The sequence below is a fragment of the Oncorhynchus mykiss genome, chromosome 5 (genome assembly GCF_057628025.1).
Source record: "Oncorhynchus mykiss isolate SJ-2025 chromosome 5, ASM5762802v1, whole genome shotgun sequence".
In the NCBI taxonomy this organism is placed as follows: domain Eukaryota; kingdom Metazoa; phylum Chordata; class Actinopteri; order Salmoniformes; family Salmonidae; genus Oncorhynchus; species Oncorhynchus mykiss.
The window spans coordinates 33,266,899-33,284,438 of NC_143026.1; the positions used below are offsets into that span (position 1 = coordinate 33,266,899).

At 42.6% G+C, this 17,540-nt stretch overlaps 2 protein-coding genes across 10 annotated transcripts in view; both read left to right on the forward strand.

The window, feature by feature from the left end:
* Positions 1 to 2,652, forward strand: part of LOC110523629 (colorectal mutant cancer protein) — a 124,638-nt gene extending 121,986 nt beyond the window's left edge. For all 9 annotated transcript variants that reach the window (XM_036977296.2, XM_036977297.2, XM_036977298.2 and 6 more), the window contains one exon: positions 430 to 2,652. In XM_036977296.2, coding sequence (XP_036833191.1) covers positions 430 to 610 — 181 coding nt within the window. In that variant the 3' untranslated portion in view covers positions 611 to 2,652. The remainder of the gene's footprint in view (positions 1 to 429) is intronic.
* A 3,099-nt stretch (positions 2,653 to 5,751) lies between these two features.
* LOC110522915 (protein FAM221B) lies at positions 5,752 to 17,012 on the forward strand. Its single transcript, XM_090236669.1, has 5 exons — positions 5,752 to 5,797; positions 5,925 to 6,128; positions 11,151 to 11,270; positions 16,536 to 16,712; positions 16,972 to 17,012. The coding sequence occupies exons 1-5, from the start codon at positions 5,752 to 5,754 to the stop codon at positions 17,010 to 17,012; spliced, it is 588 nt and encodes a 195-aa protein (XP_090092795.1).
* Positions 17,013 to 17,540: the final 528 nt, after the last annotated feature.

Consider the following 17,540-nt stretch of genomic DNA (forward strand, 5'->3'; position numbering starts at 1 on the left):
ACTAAAAGTGGAAATGTTTATTGTTATTAAGACTTAATTGTGTGCGTGGGGGGGGGGGGGGGGCTTGTTTATGACTACCAATAGATAAAGAATGAAAAGGTTTTGGAAAAATGAATACAGTTCAGTTCAGACCCTTTTTATCTGTTTTGCTGTAATTGTTTTGTTTTGTAATACAGCATTGCCATCTAGTGGGAAAGGGGGTGAATTGATATAGAACAGCACTATTCTTTATGGATTGCATGAACACAATTTTCCTCCTAAACACATTCAAGTTAATTACTACATCTCACTATTTCACTTTCACTGCAACCCCTCTTTCTCTGTGACTGAACTCACCAAATCAGAACCAACTGAAGCCAATCCATCCATCTGTCTGTCTGCATTGTCCTGTCTAGCCATTTGACTCTCTCTTTCTCTCCAACTCTCTAGTAACCTGGTGGCAGCATACGAGAAGGCCAAGAAGAAGCACCAGGGCAAGCTGAAAAAGCTGGAGGCTCAAATGATGGCCATGGTGGAGCGCCACGAGACCCACGTCCGCATGCTCAAACAACGCATCGCCCTGCTGGAGGAGGAGAACTCACGGCCACACACCAATGAGACGTCCCTATGAGAACTGATGCGATGCCCTAATGAGAACTGATGAGACGTCCCTATGAGAACTCACCAGACGTCTCTATGAGAACTCACCAGACATCACTACGAGAACTCACTGGACATCACTATGAGATCTCACAAGAATACATGGCAATGAGAGACATCACTATGAGATCTCACAAGAACTCACTAGGAGAACTCAAAGCTCCACACCAACAGGACCTCCGTGTGAGCATTATTATGAGCGGTTAGAGGAGGGAACGAGGGAGAGGAAAGACTGATGTGTGTTGAGAATGTAACCCTTTCCTACCAACCCAGAGATACCCTGCCGTCCTATTGGGCACGTACACGTGGGGGAGGACACTGCGGTGATAGCTGCAAGGTCATTGGCTAGCTGATGGACTGGTAGAACTGCCAGGACCTATCAGAGTTGGCGCTACATATGAACACTACTCTATCAATCATCTCTGGAGAACAACACGTAATCATAATGTACTTTTTTTTAAAGCACTACTATCCTTACTGGCAAATTATTCGCTATTATGTCTCCCACTTTATTTCATATGTTTATGGTAGTCTTTAGTAGCCTTTTTGTTATCTCAAGGTTTGACTGCAAATTATTTTGGAAATATTTTAGATCAGTGTTGTCATTTAAAGTTATTCCTTTTTGTTGCCATTTGGCACTATTTTGAGCGATTCCCTTTTTAAGGAATTCCATTCTCTCAGCTCTACTTAACAACTTCACAGTTTTCAGTCTACAATGTACACTCTGCCATAGTGAAGACTCACTGAACACAAGGGCTCTATTCACTCCAACCTTTCACTGGGTTTGACGTCTGAATATGTCAAAAACATCATTCTTCTTGCACTGTCATTTGAATTGTCACACAGGTAACAATGTTGTCTTTGATGTAACTGGCAAGCCTGCTTCCCAGATTGGGATAGGGCCCTAAGTCAATACCTCATAGTGTGCAAAATGTCCTTCCAATATGTATGGCAGTGTTTCAGCACGGGCCTTGAACTGTACAGCAGTGAATCAATCGCAAAATACTGTAGTAGGTGTGTGCATGGAGGGGAGATAACAATAGGGTTTTAAGTGTGTGTGTGTGTGTGAGAGAGAACGTTTGAGACAGAGATACAAGATTATGCCTTGTCATCCCCTTCATACACACAGAGTTGTTGTACACACACAAACATCCTTTCCAGCCACAGCACTTTTCACTTCCCGCTGGATAATATCACCACATTTCCTTGTTGAGGACTCTTTGTTTTTCTGCAAGACTTAAACCTGCAAGACCTGTTAACCAATGGCTGCTCCACTTTCTCTGGACGAGGGAACCACATACTATTCTATAGCAATCTGAGATGCTGCATTCTCCCACTCTACCTGACTGCTATATCGTTCAACATACTGTATCTAGCTACTAGAAGTATACTTAAGCAGGGACAGACTGGTACCCAGATGACACCCATGTTTCTAGATAACCCTCAATAGCCTGGTATACAGACATTTTAATTAGGCAGGGGTGGGTCAATTGCATATAAATTCCATCTAATTTATTCATGGAAATTGTATTTGACAATATTTTTGCTTCGATTCATTAACCAAATGTCCTTTTCATTCCTTGAGTTTCAATGTATTTACCCCAGTCCTGCTATTTGGTAAGACCCACAGCATATGAAAGCAAGCACTGGCATGTAGACTATTAGTGTAGTAGTGATGTCATTTCCTCTTAATAAACTGATTATAATATTACTTATCACGCAAATACCTGTACTCTGTTTCTGTTGCGCATCTCGACCAGACCACACTCAGGTGAATCTGGGGAATAATCCAGTTGAGTGGGTGGTCTCACCTTCTGTTCTGTGAATGAGACGAGGGGTTAGAGGGGTAGCAAAGGGGGGGGGGGGGGGTTAAGAAAGGAGGGTTAGCAAACTAATGACCTTATTTGCACAGATATGTTTTGTAATCAAATCTTGGCAATCATTGTTTTGTTGGTTTTAATACAAATAGTATTTGTTTATATTATAAAGTAATAAACCAATTTTAAAGTAAAATGCCAACTGAGTGCTTCTCTGTTTTTCTTATGCTACAATAACGCCTGTCACGCAAACCAGCATTGATACATTCAGAAGACCAGGTTTAAAGTATAATTTTAAAAAACATGTCTGTCTGTATTACGAGACTACTCTATTTTTAGTAATGTACAACTTATTTCTCACTTACAATTATTCTTTGGAACGCTGCTTCTCTTACACCGTTTAAGCTAGAAACACCATTTAAACGTAAAAACGTGTCGACTGGTCAGGAACATTTTGATATCTTTTATACTTTTTTAACTATTAAGCTTTTTGTCCATCTTTTTGTCCTCCATCCACTTATGGGATTTCTTCAGCATTCTAAAGGCCCCATTGTTACAAACTCCCAGACTTCCAACATTCTATTCACAGTAAACAATGTAACTTTTGACAAAGATCAGCTACTTTGACCACTTTCCCAACAACTTAGGCAAGAACGTATACAATCTTTGTCTACTTCTCTGCTATTGAAATCTGAAATCAGAACCGAATTATCTTCTACCAATCAAGAAGTAAAGCTGTTTTAGAACCGCATCAACTAGTTTCATTAAGCTAACTTCCCTATGTTGAATATAACTGGAACTTTGAAAAATGTAAAACAATAGCAATGGAGAGCACAGTTATTTATACTGCACTCTAACTGCAGTAACACTGCAAAATTACTTCAGTAAAAATAGCTTATTTTGGATGCAGTGTTTGCACCATACTGCAGTTATACTGCACTCAAACTGCATTTTTTTTTTCGTAAGGGGGCCTTTCATGGCAAATAGTGTGGCCCTCTACGTCACAATGGGATTCGAGGAGTTCTAGCTTCTGTTGCTAGGACTGTTGCTAAAACTTTCAACATTCTGACCGGATTACATAATGAACCAAAGTGTCTGTTGCTATGCTGGTTGCTTGGCTCTATTTTACCTCGTAGGAGGATGCAGACAGTTATAGAGCTATTTCACCTCATAAATTATTACCTCAGAATTACTCTCAAAGGAGAGGTAGAGGGGGACACTATTTGGCCGGGAGACATTATTTGGCATGACAGGCCCACATTCAAAAGTAATAAGGTTGATATAGTATTCTATTAAAGTAATCAGACCAGATATTTTAATATATTTCACTTTGATTATATTCCACTGCTTCACTTAAGAAAAAACTTTTAAACTTCTTCAACTACCACAAAAATACATTTAAAGAGCTGAAGCAAGTCACAAATAGTTTCTTCATGGGAAATGACCATCTAGTTTGTAGTGCTACACTGCTACTTGCAAGTCTTAAGTATCTGTCTCCATAGTAACGTCATCAACAACTTAGGTAACATAACTAAAGTCTACTGTCTACTGCACCTATGAAAGGTGAGAATAGACAGTTAAACAAAATAATTGTCTGAAGAAGATTGTAAATGTTTGATTCACTGTTCATGTCTGTCAGCTCTTGTGAGTGGGCCTATGTTTGCTAGATTCCCTGTTTGTGTCAATTTTGGCTACCTGTTGTCTGTGTTTGTATTACCTCTTGTTTGTCACAGTCAGTCGGTGTGTTAGTGCTTATGAATGGCTTCTGAGGACCAAGGTTTGCAGAACAGAGCTCTGGTGACCAGCTCAGGGAAGAGGAAGGAGAAACTCCGTCACAGTGTAGTGGCAAGGCCAGTCCACCTCAGCCCTGCAGGTAGGCAGCACACATGCATACACACACCCCAGCTAGAACATCATGTTCTGAGAACCATATGTTTCTTAGAGCTTGGTAAAAGTGTGCTAGTCTGTTATTTTGCATACAACCTTCTCACAATTTTCTGGGTATGGTGCAGGATAGTTGCTTGGCTTTGGAACATTCTCAGCACATTTATTCTCAGCACAATGTTATTCTGTGGGAATTTTAGTACTCAGCGTAACGTTTCCTCATGGTTCTATTTAAAGTCATGTTCTCATTGTTCAGAAAACGTTATAAAAACTTGCCGTAAAAACCACAAGAGTGCTTCAGTAACGTTCAGAGATCGTTCTAAGAATGTTATTTAAAAACATATACATTCCGTTCTCAGCATCAACAAAACACTCTGTCCTCTATCTTGTTAAGTGTGTTCAGGTGTGTTGGCCACGTCCTCTAATTGTCCACACCTGATCTTAATGAGTGCTTGTTTCCTTTGAAATGGGGTCTGTTGGAATAGACTAAAATGAACAGCTTTGTATGACTTAAAAAAACATGTCATGCTAACGCCATTTTCATTCTAAATCCATGGATAGATAACAGAATATCATAGGTTCGAATCTCTGATGCCGTGCCACAATAGAAAATACATATTTTTGCGCGATTAATGCCTAAGCAAATTAAATGTATTGTGCCCTATCTGTGCCTGGAGTTCAACACAGTAAACCCAAACTAAGTTAGCAGTGTTATTAAAAGTCTTATTGTGACGTTACCTTAAAATAACCTATAATTTCCGTTCTCAGAAAGTTAATAAAGCCTCCCAGGAAAAGTTTCAGGGAATCATAGTAAAACGTTCTCAGTACCTCCTTGCAACCTACAAATTAAGGTTCCAAGAACAAGCTAAATTTTCACTTCTGTTCTCAGAATGTTTAAAAAGCGTTCGATTTTACCGGTCAGGAAACGTATGGCTTCGTTCCCAGAACCAATGGGAAACCAAAAACATACGTTCCCACAACTTCCAAGGAACCAAAAGTGACACACACAGACGCACACAGAGAGAAACTTGATACAACCAAACTTTCTTGTGGTGTCTTAGCCTTGTTTACCTTTACTCCCGGTCCGACTGACTGTACCTCAGTATCTACAGATACCAATGGAACAGTGGCAGTTCCCAAGTGGATACACAGTCACACACAGAGGCCTGGACAAAAGGTCAAGGACCTCATCGGCCCTGAGAGAGAGGCAGCACTGAAAGCTATACAGACAGGTACCACCATCCTCTGCTCACATTCCCTATTTACAACTAACAGATAGGCTCCTACAGTATTTTTGTCTCTGCTCTCTGCTCTCTGTCTCTGCTCTGTGGTGGTGTTGTATTCAGGTGTGTATGTGGGCTGGAGATGTCCAGACTTGACCTGGGATTGTTTTAGAGTGGGTGACTCCTCCATGTGCTTCTGTGGACATCACCTGTATGAGCATGGGAAATACACAGGTACAGACCATCTGTCTAAAAAATGGATTTAAAAAATTGTATGGTGTGTGTGTATGTGCCTGGTCTACACGAGTGTAATTAAACTAGTTTGTGATTACATAATGGTGTGTCTGTGTGTGTGCGTCAGGCTCCAGTGTGCGTGTGCCCTGCTTGGTCCCGTCCTGTAGCTGCGGGGCCTTTGCCTTCATACCGTCCCGTCCAGAAGAGGTGGGGGAGCCGTGGGTTAGAGGGAGACCTGGGTTTGACTCCCAGGTCTGGAGGGCCCTCTGTCGGTGCAAACACCCCCACCAGCAACACTCTCCCAGGGCAGGACACTCATGCAGGGTGGGAGGTACGGTAGTGAACAATAAATGGACATGTGAGCCGCTCAATGATGTAATAATTGCAAACAGAAATGACAGGACTGTATGTGTTCAGACATTTCCCAAATGGTGGGACAGGACCCAGTAGTACAGTTTGATAGGGTTTCACTTTGTTTCATGGCACCCTTACATGGGATAAATCAAATAAATCAAAGCACATTTTATTAGTCACATTGCCGAATACAACAGGGGTAGGTAGACCTTACAGTGAAATGCTAACTTGCGAGCCCCTAACCAACAATACAGTTTTTTAAAAACATGGATAAGAAAAGAGATAAAAGTAACAAGTAATTAAAGAGCAGCAGTAAATTAACAATAGCGAGACTATATACAGGGGGCAACCGATACAGAGGCAATGTGTTGGTTAGTTGAGGTAGCATGTAAATGTAGGTATTAAAGCGACTGTGCATAGATGACAATAGAGAGTAGCAGTGGTGTAAAGAGGGGGTGGGGGGGGGGACAATGCAAATAGTCTGGGCAGCCATCTGACTAGATGTTCAGGAGTCTTATGGCTTGGGGGTAGAAGCTGTTTAGAAGCCTCTTGGACCTAGACTTGGCACTCCGGTACCGCTTGCCTTGCGGTAGCAGGGAGAAGATTCTATGACTAGGGTGGTTGGAGTCTTTGACAATTTTTAGGGCCTTCCTCTGACACCGCCTGGTATAGAGGTCCTGGATGGCAGGAAGCTTGGCCCCAGTGATGTACTCGGCCATAGGCACTATCCTCTGTAGTGCCTTGCGGTCGGAGGCCGAGAAGTTGCCATACCAAAGCAGTGATGCTCTCGATGGTGCAGCTGTAGAATCTTTGGAGGATCTGAGGACCCATGCCAAATATTTTCAGTCTCCTGTGGGGGAATAGGTTATGCTTGGACCATGTTAGTTTGTTGGTGATGTGGACACCAAGGAACTTGAAATTCTCAACCTGCTCCACTGCAGCCCCGTCGATGAGAATGGGGGTGTGCTCGGTCCTCTTTTTCCTGTAGTCTACGATCATCTCCTTAGTCTTGATCACGTTGAGGGAGAGGTTGTTGTCCTGGCACCACATGGCCAGGTCTCTGACCTCCTTCCTATAGGCTGTCTCATCGTTGTCGATGATCAGGCCTACCACTGTTGTGTCATCGGCAAATTTAATGATGGTGTTGGAGTCGTGCCTGGCCGTGCAGTCATGAGTGAACAGGGAGTACAGGAGGGGACTGAGCACGCACCCCTGAGGGGCCCCTGTGTTGAGTATCAGCGTGGCGGATGTGTTGCTACCTACCATTACCACCTGGGGGCAGCCCGTCAGGAAGTCCAGGATCCAGTTGCAGAAGGAGGTGTTTAGTCCCAGGGTCCTTAGCTTATTGATGAGCTTTGAGGGCACTATAGTGTTGAACACTGAGCTGTAGTCAATGAATAGCATTCTCACATACAGTTGAAGTCGGAAGTTTACATACACTTAGGTTGGAGTCATTAAAACTCGTTTTTCAACCACTCTATAAATTTCTTGTTAACAAACTAAGTTCGTTAGGACATCTACTTTGTGCATGACACAAGTAATTTTCCCAACAATTGTTTACAGACTGATTATTTAACTTATAATTCACTGTATCACAATTCCAGTGGGTCAGAGGTTTACAAACACTAAGTTGATTGTGCCTTTAAACAGCATGGAAAATTCCAGAAAATTATGTCATGGCTTTAGAAGCTTCTGATAGGCTAATTGACATCATTTGAGTCAATTGGAGGTGTACCTGTGGATGTATTTCAAGGCCTACCTTCAAACTCAGTGCCTCTTTGCTTGACATCATGGGAAAATCAAAAGAAATCAGCCAAGACCTCAGAAAAATAATTGTAGACCTCCACAAGTCTGGGTCATCCTTGGGAGCAATTGCCAAACGGCTGAAGGAACCACGTGCATCTGTACAAACAATAGTACGCAAGTATAAACACCATGGGACCACGCAGCCCTCATACCGCTCAGGAAAGAGACGCGTTCTGTCTCCTAGAGATTAATGTACTTTGCTGAGAAAAATGCAAATCAATCACAGAAGAACCGCAAAGGCCTTATGAAGATGCTGGAGGAAACAGGTACAAAAGTATCTATATCCACTGTAAAACGAGTCCTATATCGACATAACCTGAAAGGCTGCTCAGCAAGGAAGAAGCCACTGCTCCAAAACCGCCATAAAAAATCCAGACTACGGTTTGCAACTGCACATGGGGACAAAAATCTTACTTTTTGGAGAAATCTCCCCTGGTCTGATGGAACAAAAATAGAACTGTTTGGCCATAATGACCATCATTATGTTTGGAGGAAAAATGGGGAGGCTTGCAAGCTGAAGAACACCATCCCAACCGTGAAGCATGGGGGTGACAGCATCATGTTGTATGAGTGCTTTGCCGCAGGAGAGACTGGTGCACTTCACAAAACAGATCATGAGGCAGGAAAATGATGTGGATATATTGAAGCAACATCTCAAGACATCAGTCAGGAAGTTAAAGCTTGGTCGCAAATGGGACTTCCAAATGGACAATGACCCCAAGCACACTTCCAAAGTTGTGGCAAAATGGCTTAAGGACAACACAGTCAAGCTATTGGAGTGGCCATCGTAAAGCCCTGACCTCAATCTTATAGAAAAGTTGTGGGCAGAACTGAAAAAGCGTGTGCAAGCAAGGAGGCCTTCAAACCTGACTCAATTACACCAGCTCTGTCAGGAGTAATGGGCCAAAATTCACACAACTTTTAATGGAAAGCTTGTGGAAGGCTACCCAAAACGTTTCACCCAAGTTAAACAATTTAAAGGCAATTTTACCAAATACTAATTGAGTGTATGTAAACTTCTAATCCACTGGGAATGTGATGAAAGAAATAAAAGCTGAAATAAATCATTCTCTCTACTATTTTTCTGACATTTCTGGGAAAAATTCCCTGTCTTAGGTCAGTTAGGATCACCACTTTATTTTAAGAATGTCAGGAATTGTGAAAAACTGAGTTTAAATATATTTGGCAAGGTGCATGTAAACTTCCGACTTCAACTGTCGGTGTTCCTTTTGTCCAGGTGGGAAAGGGCAGTGTGGAGTGCAATAGAGATTGCATCATCTGTGGATCTGTTAGGGCGGTATGCGTATTGGAGTGGGTCTAGGGTTTCTGGGATGATGGTGTTGATGTAAGCCATGCCTGGCCTTTCAAAGCACTTCATGGCTACAGACGTGAGTGCTACGGGTCGGTAGTCATTTAGGCAGGTTACCTTTGTGTTCTTTGGCACAGGCACTATAGTGGTCTGCTTGAAACATGTTGGTATTACAGACTGGTTCAGGGAGACGTTGAAAATGTCAGTGAAGACATTTGCCAGTTGGTCAGCGCATGCTCGGAGTACACGTCTTGGTAATCCGTCTGGCTCTGCAGCATCGTGGATGTTAACCTGTTTAAAGGTCTTACTCACATCGGCTGTGGAGAGCGTGATCACACAGTCTTCTGGGAACAGCTTGTGCTCTCATGCATGTTTCAGTGTTATTTGCCTCGAAGCAAGCATATAAGTAGTTTAGCTCATCTGGTAGGCTCGTGTCACTGGCAGCTCTCGGCTGTGCTTCCCTTTGTAGTCTGTAATAGTTTGCAAGCCCTGAAACATCCCACGAGCATCAGAGCCGGTGTAGTACAATTCGATCTTAATCCTGTATTGATGCTTTGCCTGTTTGATGGTTCGTCAGACGGCATAGCGGGATTTCATATAAGCTTCCGGGTTAGAGTCCCGCTCCTTGAAAGTGGAAGCTCTAGCCTTTAGCTCAGTGCGGATGCTGCCTGTAATCCATGGCTTCTGGTTGGTCATGTCATCAATGCACTTATTGATGAAGCCAGTGACTGATGTAATGTCATCGGAGGAATCTCTGAACATATTCCAGTCTCTGCTAGCAAAACAGTCCTGCAGCTTAGCATCTGCTTCATCTGACCACTTTTTTATTGATCTAGTCACGGGTGCTTCCTGCTTTAACTGTTGCTTGTAAGCAGGAATCAGGAGGATAAAATTATGGTCAGATTTGCCAAATAGAGGGCAAGGGAAAGCTTTGTGTGCGTCTTTGTGTGTGGAGTATAGGTGGTCCAGAGTTCTTTTTCCTCTGGTTGCACATTTAACATGCTGATAGAAATTTGATAATACAGATTTAAGTTTACCTGCATTAAAGTCCCTGGCTACTAGGAGCGCCGCCTCTGGGGGAGCATTTTCTTGTTTGCTTATGGCGGAATACAGCTCATTCAATGCTGTCTTAGTGCCAGCCTCTGACTGTGGTGGTATGTAAACAGCTGCAAAGAATACAGATGAAAATTCTCTCGGTAGGTAGTGTGGTCTACAGCTTATCATGAGATACTCTACCTCAGGCGAGCAATAGCTTGAGACTTCCTTTGATATCATGCACCAGCTGTTGTTTTCGAAAATACATAGTCCGCCGCCCTTTGTCTTACCAGACCCCGCTGTTCTAACCTACCGGTACATCGTATAACCAGCCAGCTGTATGTTGATATTGTTGTCGTTCAGCCATGACTCTGTGAAGCACAAGATGTTACAGTTTTTAATGTCCCGTTGGTAGTTTAATCTTCTTCGTAACTCATAGATTTTATTCTCCAAAGATTGCACGTTTGCTAGTAGAATGGAGGGAAGTGGGGGTTTCTTCGATCGCCTACGAATTCTCAGAAGGCAGCCCGCCCTTCGGCCCCTCTTTCTCCGTCTCCACTTCACGCAGATCACGGGGTCCGGGAACGTCGGGGCTCGTCAGAGTCTTGAAATTAAAAAAAGGATTCTGCTAGTCCGTGGTGAGCAATCGCAGTCCTGATGTCAAGAAGTTATTTTCGGTCATAAGAGACGGTAGTGGCAACATTATGTACAAAATAAGTAAAAAAATAAGTTGCAAACAACGCAAATAAACAAACAAAAAAACACAATCGGCTGGGGCATGTAAAAAGTCTGCCTTCTTCTCCAGCGCCATGTTTACTCCAGTGTGCAATGGTGTCTTATGGCCCCCAGGATGTCGCTGTGTTATCTTCCAGTCCAGCTTCCTGTGTGCTTCATGTGACCAGCACTGGGAGAAGCATGAGACGTTCTTCGAAACTGAGCAGTCCAGGAGAAAGCAGGGCCTGCCATACGGTGAGCTAGGAGAAGTCCTAGAACATTATACCAAATGGTCCACCCAGCCACTAAAAAACATTGTTTGAATAGGAATATCTGTAGGGGAGAGTGGGGTAAGTGGAGCCATTTTTTACATTCAGCATCACTCCGTCAAGGGAAATACAGTGGGGCAAAAAAGTATTTAGTCAGCCACCAATTGTGCAAGTTCTCCCACTCAAAAAGATGAGAGAGGCCTGTAATTTTCATCATAGGTACACTTCAACTACTACTCAAAATGAGAAAAAAAATCCAGAAAATCACATTGTAGGATTTTTAATGAATTTATTTGCAAATTATGGTGAAAAATAAGTATTTGGTCAATAACAAAAGTTTCTCTCAATACTTTGTTATATACCCTTTGTTGGCAATGACAGAGGTCAAACGTTTTCTGTAAGTCTTCAAAAGGTTTTCACACACTGTTGCTGGTATTTTGGCCCATTCCTCAATGCAGATCTCCTCTAGAGCAGTGACGTTTTGGGGCTGTTGCTGGGCAACACGGACTTTCAACTCCCTCCAAAGATTTTCTATGGGGTTGAGATCTGGAGACTGGCTAGGCCACTCCAGGACCTTGAAATGCTTCTTACGAAGCCACTCCTTCGTTGCCCGGGCGGTGTGTTTGGGATCATTGTCATACTGAAAGACCCAGCCACGTTTCATCTTCAATGCCCTTGCTGATGGAAGGAGGTTTTCACTCAAAATCTCACGATACATGGCACCATTCATTCTTTCAGTCGTCCTGGTCCCTTTGCAGAAAAACAGCCCCAAAGCATGATGTTTCCGCCCCCATGCTTCACTGTAGGTATGGTGTTCTTTGGATGCAACTCAGCATTCTTTGTCCTCCAAACACGACGAGTTGTGTTTTTACCAAAAAGTTATATTTTGGTTTCATCTGACCATATGACATTCTCCCAATATTCTTCTGGATCATCCAAATGCTCTCTAGCAAACTTCAGACGGGCCTGGACATGTACTGGCTTAAGCAGGGGGACACGTCTGGCACTGCAGGATTTGAATCCTTGGCGGCTTAGTGTGTTACTGATGGTAGGCTTTGTTACTTTGGTCCCAGCTCTCTGCAGGTCATTCACTAGGTCCCCCCGTGTGGTTCTGGGATTTTTGCTCACCGTTCTTGTGATCATTTTGACCCCACGGGGTGAGATCTTGAGTGGAGCCCCAGATCGAGGGAGATTATCAGTGGTCTTGTATGTCTTCCATTTCCTAATAATTGCTCCCACAGTTGATTTCTTCAAACCAAGCTGCTTACCTATTGCAGATTAAGTCGCCCCAGCCTGGTGCAGGTCTACAATTTTGTTTCTGGTGTCCTTTGACAGCTCTTTGGTCTTGGCCATAGTGGAGTTTGGAGTGTGACTGTTTGAGGTTGTGGACAGGTGTCTTTTATACTGATAACAAGTTCAAACAGGTGCCATTAATACAGGTAACGAGTGGAGGACAGAGGAGCCTCTTAAAGAAGAAGTTACAGGTCTGTGAGAGCCAGAAATCTTGCTTGTTTGTAGGTGACCAAATACTTATTTTCCACCATAATTTGCAAATATATTCATTAAAAATCCTACAATGTAATTTTCTGGATTTTTTTTCTCATTTTGTCTGTCATAGTTGAAGTGTACCTATGATGAAAATTACAGGCCTCTCTCATTTTTTAAAGTGGGAGAACTTGCACAATTGGTGGCTGACTAAATACTTTTTTGCCCCACTGTATATTATTCTTTCTAACAAAGACTTCGATGGGGTTAAGGTCAGGGCTCTGTGCAGGCCAGTCAAGTTCTTCCACACCGATCTCGACAAACCATTTCTGTATGGACCTCACTTTGTGCATAGGGGGCATTGTCATGCTGAAACAGGAAAGGGCCTTCCCCAACTTGTTGCCACAAAGTTGGAAGCACAGAATCGTCTAGAATGTCATTGTATGCTGTAGCCTGAACCATAAAAAAACAGCTCCTCTACCAAACTGTAAAGTTGGCACTATGCATTCGGGCAGGTAGCATTCTCCTGGCATCCGCCAAACCCTGATTGGTCCGTCGGACTTTCAGATGGTGAAGCGTGATTCATCACTCCAGAGAACGCATTTCCACTGCTCCAGAGTCCAATGGCAGCGAGCTTTACACCACACCATCCGACACCAGCTGACACTTGTGTTCGGCTGCTCGACCAAGGAAACCCATTTCATGAAGCTCCCGACGAACTCCGTAGTGAGTGTTGCAACCGAAGACAAACGATCTTTACGCTCTTCATGCTTCAGCACTCGGCCGTCCCGTTCTGTGAGCTTGTGTGGTCTACCACTTCGTGGCTGAGCCGTTGTTTCACCTAGACATTTCCACTTCACAATAACAGCACTTACAGACCGGGCAGCTCTTGCAGGGCAGAAATTTGATTAACTGACTTGTTGGAAAGGTGGCATCCTATGACGGTGCCACGTTGAAAGTCACTGAGGTCTTCAGTAAGGCCATTCTACAGACATTTTTTGTCTATGGATATTGCATGGCTGTGTGCTCGATTTTATACACCTGTTAGCAACGGGTGTGGCTGAAATAGCCGAATCCACTAGTTGTATATATAGTGTATATTTCAGGATGTTGTGTATCCCTGGAAATAATCAGAATTCATGTAAACAGTTTTGAAACATAGCTTGTCCAAAAAGTGGTCTCTTTACTCCATACGGAGTAAGTTGAGCCATGGGACAGGGTAAGTTAAGCCACCTACAAATGTCTGTACTGAATTAAATACTACCACTGCCTTTTTTAAAGGTTTTTTTCCCCAAACACAATTCAACACAATCACAATAGCTTTTTTTTTGTCTTTTTAGTAATATTTTAACACAGGCTTAACACCTAACAAACACTTTGTACTTTTTTTTTTTTTTTAACATAGGCCAGCCCCTGTTGTTACCTCGTATCCTAGCGATAATGCCTTGTATCACACTTGGGAAGAAAACATACATTTGCTCAACTTGACATTGGCTCAACTTACCTCACTCTCCCCTGCAGGATTTCTAATGGTTGTGGCCCACTGGTGGGTTGCAACTGATTCCTCTTGGTCCTATAGAATTAGATATTGGTGATGTTCCAGGTTGTCTTTTCTTGCAGTCAAAATGTTTAAAGCAACAAACTGACATTTCCCTCTGCTTGGTTTCAACAGGAGACGCATACATGCCTTTTGCAGAGGTCCCCACCCTGAGAAATGCTGTTTTAACAGGCAGATTGAAGGACACCTATGCCTTGTCAGACAGCACAAGAAAGGCTGTTTAATCATCATCATTCAAGGGGGGGGTGTCTGGAATCAACTTTAAACTAATGACATGCGCATTACTGCTTATTATCCATTTTGTTTACAACAAAAATATTTGCAAAAAATTACACAAGCCAGAAACAAACGAACAACAACTTACAGACACACACAAACAATGTCTACATCTCATCCCCCCAGACCCGCATACTCACACCTCCATCCCTAGTGCCTGGTCACACCTCCATCTCTAGTGCATGGTCACACCTCCATCCCTAGTGCATGGTCACACCTCCATCCCTAGTGCCTGGTCACACCTCCATCCCTAGTGCCTGGTCACACCTCCATCCCCAGTGCCTGGTCACACCTCCATCCCTAGTGCCTCCTTTCAATAATAAATCATTAAAACATACAGATTAAAAGTATGTTTACATTGTAATTCTTCTGACAGCCAACTTTCTAGCTCCACCCATAACTTCAGGACTTTATAGTATTCCCAGAAAGTATGGATTATTGAGTCATTGTTAGTTGACTCATTGTTAATTTTCAGAATTTTGTCTCTTGTATAATTAATTCTATACTTTAGTTTATACTGGATTAAGCATCAATTTTCATTAACTAGAATTTTGTTATTTATGTTCCAACATTCCTCCATCTTGTGTTGATATCAGTTCTTTTTTAGTCTTGATTCCAATAGTAAAAAAAAAATTCTAAGAGGTTGTCAGTTGGATAGGCTCTCTGCAAGGTTTTGTATATCTTACCTATCATATGAACATCATTTTCTGACTCAAATATGGTTCCCTCAAGGTTGCTCTGATGTCTAAAAGATGTCAAATAAACATTTTGTGACGTTTAACTTTTGGTCAGTCCAAAATTACTTTTTAATTTGGTCATGGAAATAAATGTATTTCCTGTTACCAAGTCATTCACAGTTTCTATGCCTTTAGTTTTCCATCTTGATCAATTTATTGGTGAATTCTGAATTAGTGAGTGATATTGGTTCTTGTAGAATTCATTTAATTTTCTTCCATATTGTTATAGTGTTCTTAACTATGAAGTTGTTAATGTCCTTAGCTTTATCCTTTTAAAATAGACACGTACAAAGATTCTGGGGAGAGCATGTGCATCTTCAAAATGTACCCATTGTTCCTCCATATAGTATCACGACCCAGGATGAGACTCAAATGCAGACACAGGAGGCAGATGGTTAGAGTCTCTGATATTTAATGATAGACAAGAGGCAGGTCGAGGACAGGCAGAAGTTTGTAAACCAATTCAGAGTCAGATGGGAACTGGATGGCAGACAGGCTCGAGGTCAGGGCAGGCAAAATGGTATGGCAGGCGGGCTCAGAGTCAGGGCAGGCAGAAAAGGCAAGAACCAGGAGGACTAGAAAACAGGGACTGGAAAACAGGAGTATAGAAAAACACACTGGTAGACTTGACGAGACAAGACGAACTGGCAACAGAGAACACAGGTATAAAAACAGGAGACAGAGGGCTGTGAGACGTAGGTTTAATTCTGGACACATGAAAAATGGGATGTATACGGAGGGTACGGGGCAACAGAAGACAAACAGCAGAGGGGCTAAGGATCTTGGAGATGGGGAAAGGGCCGATAAGTAGTTCAGTAGGTCCTATAATTGAGTGTAGTCTCTCTTCTCTCGGGGGTCCTGACCCCTAGGACCATGCCTCAGGACTACCTGGCCTGATGACTCCTTGCTGTCCCCAGTCCATCTGGTCATGCTGCTTCTCCAGTTTCAACTGTTCTGCCTGTGGCTATGGAACCCTGTTCCCTGGATGTGCTGCCTTGTCCCGGACCTGCTGTTTTGGACTCTCTCTCTACCGCACCTGCTGTCTCTAACTCTGAATGATCGGCTATGAAAAGCCAACTGACATTTACTCCTGAGGTGCTGACCAAAATCATAGGTGCATGAGGGGATTCAATGGGCAGGAACTGCATACTCCCATTGTGATTGCCCGACACTCTCACGTTAATGGGAAACGTAGTGTGGGTGACTCTGCCAATAAAGCGTCCGTCCAATGGTCTGGCGTCCATGGGAATGGAGAGTGGTTGTGTGGAGATGCCCAGCGCAGACACCAGGGTAGTGTCCATCAAGCTCTCGTCGTCCCCAGAGTTAATAAGCACTCGGAGAGATTTGGACCTGTGTTCTCAAACAGAGAAGGGTATAACTATGGGTTTTTCTAAAAGACACACTTGTATTGTATACTTAATGTCCATTCCAATTTACCATACAATATTGAATACATACAGTATGTTTAAGATGAAATGAAATACATGTAATGTCTCAGTACCATCATTCTCATTGCTGGTTATCGAAACGACTCTGTTGACTCTGTCATAATAACTAGGCCAGCCTCTCTGATGTAGCTCTCAGGCATGTTATATTACCTACTGTAAACTGATACCTGTCATGTTTTATAGGTGAGAGTGAGATTCAAAACTCAACACTTGATGACTCCTAGTGGACTTCATCCAAAATAATTTAGTCCAATAGGCTTAAGGCCAGTGGGTTCAAATTTTTTTTAAATTTTTTTTTAATTTTACCTTTATTTAACCAGGCAAGTCAGTTAAGAACAAATTCTTATTTTCAATGACGGCCTGGGAACAGTGGGTTAACTGCCTGTTCAGGGGCAGAACGACAGATTTGTACCTTGTCAGCTCGGGGGTTTGAACTCACAACCTTCCGGTTACTAGTCCAACGCTCTAACCACTAGGCTACCCTGCCGCCCCAAATAACATTTAAAAATATTTAAATTACTTTCACATACATTTTGAAGTACGTATTCAGATAACCTTTATTTGAAAAAAAAACATGTAGTTGGACATTGGAATGTATGTGGAAATACACTTGAAAAGTATTTGAAAATACTGAAATGCACTAACTCAAATACACTCCCATACATTTATCCTAGGTATTTGAAAATAGTATTTGAAATAGGTATTTGAAAATACTTTCAATTTCAATCTTTTACTTAAATAAAAGTACTTGT